Source organism: Penaeus chinensis, chromosome 24, assembly GCF_019202785.1.
Source record: "Penaeus chinensis breed Huanghai No. 1 chromosome 24, ASM1920278v2, whole genome shotgun sequence".
In the NCBI taxonomy this organism is placed as follows: Eukaryota; Metazoa; Arthropoda; class Malacostraca; order Decapoda; family Penaeidae; genus Penaeus; species Penaeus chinensis.
Window position 1 is genome coordinate 27050676 of NC_061842.1, and position 7285 is coordinate 27057960.

Consider the following 7285-nt stretch of genomic DNA (forward strand, 5'->3'; position numbering starts at 1 on the left):
AGTATGGAAAATTACAAAGCTTGTATATTTATGGATTAATATTCATTATACAAATGTTTTTATTCATTTTTTCCTCATTAGCCTCGTGCAGAGGAAAGTTAACTAGGAAGTCAAGAGATTATCACCCATAATTCAGTAGTATAAATTTGTTTGAAAAAAAACAAACTTATCTATTATTGGTTTGATAATGGTATATAGGGAAATAGCAATAATGATAATCACAAGAAACATGACTATTGTGGTAATAATACTGGCAATGATGATAATGTTAATAAGGATAATAATAATAACGTTAATAAGTTTTGATAGTGAAGTATTATTAATAATGAAATGATCATAACAACAGTAATTTTTATAATGATACCAATAACAGCATGATAATAAAAATAGTAATATTAATAATAATAGTAAAAATACAACAATGCATGATGATGATGGAGACTATGATGGTGATGATGATGGTGATAATAAAACAGTAACAATAACAACTATAGTAATAAAGTTCATGATGATAATAATAATCTCTACTAATAAGGATAAGGATAATGAATGCAAGTAATAATAGTAATGGTGATGATAGTTAAAATAATTAGTAATAAAGAAAGTAAACCATAGGTTTCAATAAGAAATGGAATCATCCCTTACTAGAAAACCAAAACACCATAGCAAGTACAATATATAAGGATATTCCCTTTTTAGGGAAGCCAGAATTATGTATGACAGCCTACATTCTTTTACAATGGAATGTTGAAACTACAGTGGGTGTTTCTCTGAATAGAAGTGATTGCATGAAATAATAACCAAACAGCTGTGTTCCAGCTATATCCCAGATACAATGACTTTATGGTATCGACATTTCTTCCAATATAGAAGTACGGATTAAAAAGAACGTGTTAAGAAAAGGAGAAAGAGAAAATGGACAAAAAGAAAAAGAAAAGAAAAAAAGAATAGAACAGGAATGGAGTTGAAGAAGAAACGGAAAAAATGCATAAGGAGCTTATCTCTACACATACTTAAATGTACGAGTGTAGTTTGCTTAATAACAGAATGAGATAAGAGCTTCTTAGAAAAACTTATCTCGCCCACTCCCTTCCTCTGAGGTAGTAGAGGGAGTGGATAGGGGAGATAAGAGAAGGGATTGGAAGGAGGGAATAGATCGAGGTAGCTAAATAGAGGGTAACTACCATAACGAAAGCGCCCTACGTATGAGTAAAGTAAACGTCACAGAGAAAAATATGGATTTATTTTCTTGTACATCTGACCTACAAATTTGTTAAATACATGCATACCACAATACAGATTAACAGAGGGAAGACACCATAATGGGCGGGGTTGGTTCTGGGTCAACCTGTGAGGGTGATGAGAGCAGGAGAATGGAGCGAGAGGAAATGTTACATATAAAAGCCAGAACTTGACGCGGGAAAGCATTACTTCCAACATGAAGCTCCTGGTAAGTGAGGTCTCTGTTGTGTTAGTGGGTTTGCTCGAACTGAATAGTGTGAAAGGAGTGATACGAGGAAACGAAGTGAAAACAATTAAATGCTCTTATAAAGCAAACTATGTTACTGGTTTCTCATTTTGCAGGTCTTAATCACAACACTCGTGGCCACGTCATTAGCCATCCCTCAAGGTTACAACCTAGGTACACCTTCAGGACCAAGTTTTGGAATTGGGGGTCCGGGCTCAGGATTTGGCTCAGGAGGATGCGGCCCCGGACAGGTGCTGCATGTCGACGGCAGGTGTGTCACTCCACGCGTCAACCGTAAAGTTTACTTATATGACGCGCCACCAGCACCACCAATTTCCCACGGTCCTCCTCCTTACATCCCTGAGCCAACCATAGATACAAATATTGTGTTCATCCGAACTCCTGAAGGAGGACAAGGACCAGATCCCATCATCGTATCTCCACCACAACAGAAACACGTCCTGTATGTCCTTAACAAACAGACACAACAAGGACAGGAAGTGATTGAAGTGCCAGCACCACCAGCAACTAATCCTGAAGTTTACTTCGTGAACTATGCTGATGGCGAGAACCCAGTTCTTCCCAGCGGTGTTGATCTCCAGAGTGCCTTGAACGCAGCTTCCCAAGGAGGTGGTCAAGTGATTGGTGGCGGCGGAGGTGTCGGTGGTGGTTTTGGAGGCAGCGGAGGTGTTGGCGGTGGTTTTGGAGGCGGCATTGGAGGTGGATTTGGAGGTGGTGTTATTAGCGGAGGATTCGTAAGCGGTGGCGATAGTGGAGAATTCATCTCTGGTGGAAGTGGAGGTGGATTCGTCTCAGGAGGTGGTTTCGGCGGAGGCACCAGTGTTGTCTCCGCTCCCTCGAATCTGTACAGTACTCCATAAAGTATTATACTTCCAACTTAGGTTTTATCTGAAAAGCTTTAAGAAATTTATGTTCACGTTTTGTTTTGCTGTATACATTCATTTAATAAATATGAACCAAAATATATAGTTAAGAACGATTCTTTACCTATGCTTCGCTGTATATGACTGGCAGGCACGCAAACTAACATAAATACACCAACTTGTATAAGTATACAAATAATGAATTTGCATAAATTTTACTGAAAATCCGAATAGATCTATATTAATATAGACGAAATAAAATGTGGCAATATACTCAGTAACCATGAAAACGAAAAACCTTTGCTATTGCTCAATATGTAAATTATTATAATGATAACAATTCACTATTGTAAATTATACTGATAATAACTGTCATTATTATAATGATAACAATTCACTATTGCTTAATATGCAAATTATACTGCTAATAGTTGTCATAACTGAGCCGTATAAATATTTTATGCAAATATGATTAGATTTATGTAAACATAGAAATTAATGTTTGATACACACAGTAATCAAGAAACGAAAACACTTTGAACATTTTGAATGAAAGTTTTCTTCTGACAAAGAAAGAAAAAAAATTCAAGGCCTTGTAAACTGTTTAACCATTGTTGGTATGGCGTTGATATATATATATATATATATTTATATATACATATATATATATATGCAAGTGATGATAATGATAATCATAATGAACATGATATGATAATGACGGTGGCAATGATACTGATAATGATGGTAACGATAAGGATAATGACAATAATTATCATAATGGTGATAATAATTTTCATAATGATAATAATTATCATAATAATGATAATAATTATCATGATAATGATAATAATTATCATAATAATGATAATAATTATCATAATAATGATAATAATTATCATAATAATGATAATAGTAATAATGATATAATACAAACGAATGGTATAAAAGTGATAATAATAACAGAATAATAAGGATAATAGTAGTAATGATAATAGTAATAAAGTAACAACAACAATAATAATGATGATAATGATGATGATGACAATGGCAATGGGTATAAAAATAATAATAACAATAGCAGCAACATCACCAACAATAATGATAATGACTGATGATAATGATAACAATACAAGTACCAATATCTATGATGATAAGAATTATAATAATTGATAATAAGAAAATAAACAACAGGCCTCAATGAGAAATGGAATCTTCCCAAACATAAGAGCCAAAACATTTTAGCAAGTAAAATCTATATAGTTATTCCCTTTTTAAAGATATCAGAGTTATGTATTACAGCCTACATGTGTATGCACTGGAATGTGAAAACTACGCCGGGTTGTTTCTCTGAGTAGAAAATATTCATCTCCGGTGGAAGTGGCTGTGGATTCATCGCAGATGGATTTGGTGGAGGCTCCAGCGATGTTTCCTCTCCCTCGAATCTTTACAGTACACCATGGAATTCATCATCAATAAACATAAAACTAATTTGGTTTTCGTTAACGCGCTATCTAAGAAAAACATTTTAAAACTATAAGAAACTTTTTATTTTGTTTTGTGGCTGTGTATATCAACCTAATAAAGAAAAGGAGAATAAACGAACGATTCTTGACGTGATCTACGGCATACTAGGCAAAGAGAAGCACATTCTCGCACATGTACCCATAAAGAAACACAAGTATATATCTATTTTTATGAAGTGTTGATGTCTCCTTCGAAACGTTTGTTGAATGAGTGTTTAGGGAGTGAAAAGAAATATGAAAAGCTAGGGAAACAAACAGAAGAAAAACACGAATTACTACAAAAGAAACACGTAGACAAGTCGGGGTTAATAGTATTTTCAAAGCATATTGGGTCCAGAAAGTAGTATGAAATGGAAGAGGATAGACAGGGCTGGGGGCAAGACATAGGGGATGAATGGTCGGTAATGGGGGAGAGGAAGGGAGGGCAGGAGTGAGTGAACTGAAGGGAGGCGAAGGGGGTGCAGGGTCGAGCGAAGAAGGGTACAGGGATAGGAGAGGACCACGGGGTAGCGGGCGGGGTAGGATCTGGGACGGTCTTCGAGGATGTTCAAGCGGAGAGTAGGAGAATGGTTGAGCGTCGTGAGGAAGCAGGTATATAAGAGCCGGCACTTGGCGAGGGAAAGCATTACTTCCGACATGAAGCTCTTGGTAAGTCAGTCCAACCGGCAAGGTGTCAGTGAGTGTTCGATTGAAAAGTGCAGAGGAATTGTACAAGCATAACGAATGAAACCAATGAATCACTGAGATCGTTATTTAGTAATATATGCCAAACTGTTTTCTCATTTTGCAGGTCTTAATATCAACACTCGTGGCTACGTCGTCAGCCACCCCTCAAGGCTACAGCTTAGGCACACCTTCAGGACCAAGTTTTGGAATTGGAGGTTCAGGCTCAGGATTTGGCTCAGGTGGATGCGGTCCCGGACAGGTGCTTCACATCGATGGCAGGTGCGTCACTCCACGCGTCAGCCATAAAGTTTACTTATATGACGCACCACCAGCACCACCAATTACACATGGTCCTCCACCGTACATCCCTGAGCCAACCATAGACACAAACATCGTATTCATCCGAACTCCTGAAGGAGGACAAGGGCCAGATCCCATCGTTATACCTCCACCACAGCAGAGGCACGTCCTGTATGTTCTCAACAAACAGACACAACAGGGACAGGAAGTGATTGAAGTGCCAGCACCACCAGCAACTAGTCCTGAAGTTTACTTCGTGAACTATGCTGATGGCGAGAACCCAGTACTTCCTAGCGGTGTTGATCTACAGAGTGCCTTGAACGCAGCTTCTCAAGGAGGCGGTCAAGTGATTGGTGGTGGTGACGGAGGTGTCGGCGGTGGTTTCGGAGGCAGCGGAGGTGTTGGTGGTGGTTTTGGAGGAGGAATTAGCGGTGGATTTGGAGGTGGTGTTGTTGGCGGAGGTTTCATAAGCGGTGGCGATAGTGGAGAACTCATCTCTGGTGGAAGTGGCGGTGGATTCATCACAGGTGGCGTTGTTTCCACCCCCTCAAATCTTTACAGTACACCATAGAGGCCACCGTTTGCACATCTAGATACTATACCCGTCTAATTATAGTGTTATTTACAAATCTGTAAATATTACATTCATGAATTAAAGACAAATTTCTGTTTTGTCTTAAAGATGTGTATATATTTTTTAATAAATAAGAATAAACAGGAGAACGATTCTTGAACTACCGTTTGTCCTACTGCATAAGATATACAGGCACACATACGCAAAAACACAAGCAAATACTTACGTATCACGTCTGAGTTTACTTTAAAATGTTCTGATTTGGTTATTTCCTTACTATCATTAGCCACGTGCATGAACAAATTCAAAAGATATGAAATCAAAGATTATCACAATCATAATTCAGAAAGATAGATTTTATAAAAAAGAAAAAAAAGAAAATCGGAATAGACAGACACATATAAACACACAAACATATAGACACACACACACACACACACTCACACACACACACACACACACACACATATATATATATATATATATATATATATATATATATATACTTGTACATACAACATATTGGACATGAACAGCAATTAAGGGTGCATGTAAAAAACATACTATGTTTCCCACCTGCGGTGCGCTTGGGGGTGGGGGGTCATGAACGGCTGCCTGAGATGCGAGAAGGTTTGATAAAAGGTTAAATAGATATGAGAACTATGCTTTATGGTGGAATTTGAGAAACTCCGTGTAGGGAAACAAGAACACCCGTCACACTAATGAAGATTTTTTTCTGTGATATATATATATATACAAGTGTCAACTATGCCAGTGAAATACGATATTTGAGGAAGGGGTTGCAGGGAACGCGTCATTCAGTGATAGGAGTGTGACCGAGAGTTAGGAAAGTTTGGGAACCACTAGAGAATTGATTTTCCAATGCAGTAATAATGCTAATGATAAGCGAAAGAGTGACTTCAATAACAACAAAATCAAATAATAGGTACAATTTAAAGATTGTTTAAATCTGTGCTCCAACCTGCAGCCACAGTTAAGAAGAAATAGAAAGCTTCTATGAAGATGTTAATTTAGCCAGCGAGAGAGTAAAAACCCATTTCACAATAATTATGGAAGACTTTAATGCCAAAATAAGTAAGCAGACGGAAGGAGAAATCATAGTGGGGAATCACGGAATAGGCACTGGGAATGAGAGAGGACAAATGCTAGTCGACTTTGCGGAGGCTCGATCACTCAATATCATGTATATATTCTCCGAACAAAGACTAGAGCGGAAGTGGACATGGAAGTCGCCATCGGCCATCAAAAACGAAATTGACTTCATAATTTCAAATAGGCGCGATATAGTATAAAAAAGTTATAAATATAAAATAAATGTTGGCAGCGACCATAGGTTGGTCAAAGGCCAAATTAAATTACACCTCAGAAGGGAAAGGAATAAACTCATAAGGAAACCACAGCCAAACTTAGATTACTTGAAGACCAAAGCGACAGAATTTAGCGTTAACATCCAAAACAGCGACGGAGATCTTAACATTGAACAATTTAACCAACAGTTCAATGACATGATAAAGGAAGCTGCAGTTGAAGTAGGCGGTAAGAACGACAAGCAAAGCTCCAGTAAGTTCTCGATAGAAACTAAAGAACTTATGCAAAAACGTAGGGTCATGAAAGCATCGTCAAATAGGGACAACATAGAATTAGCTGAACTAACAAAAACTATAAATAAAAAGAAGAGAGAGGATGTACGGAAATTCAATATTCAAATAATAAATGAAACAGGGATCTCAGGTACTAGCATGAAAACAGCTAAAAGGAGACTTGGAATAGGAAGAAATCAAATATATGCAATAAAGAAACCAGAGGGAGAAATGACATATAATAATAATGAAATCATAAGAGTAGTGGA

General features: G+C 37.4%; 2 protein-coding genes across 2 annotated transcripts; both read left to right on the forward strand.

The window, feature by feature from the left end:
• The first annotated feature begins 1438 nt into the window (after positions 1-1438).
• LOC125037949 (H/ACA ribonucleoprotein complex subunit gar1-like) lies at positions 1439-2349 on the forward strand. Its single transcript, XM_047631181.1, has 2 exons — positions 1439-1450; positions 1585-2349. The coding sequence occupies exons 1-2, from the start codon at positions 1439-1441 to the stop codon at positions 2347-2349; spliced, it is 777 nt and encodes a 258-aa protein (XP_047487137.1).
• Positions 2350-4511: 2162 nt separating this feature from the next.
• LOC125037950 (ATP-dependent RNA helicase A-like) lies at positions 4512-5412 on the forward strand. Its single transcript, XM_047631182.1, has 2 exons — positions 4512-4523; positions 4666-5412. Exons 1-2 carry the CDS (start codon positions 4512-4514, stop codon positions 5410-5412), a joined length of 759 nt encoding a protein of 252 aa, XP_047487138.1.
• The last annotated feature ends 1873 nt before the right edge of the window (positions 5413-7285 follow it).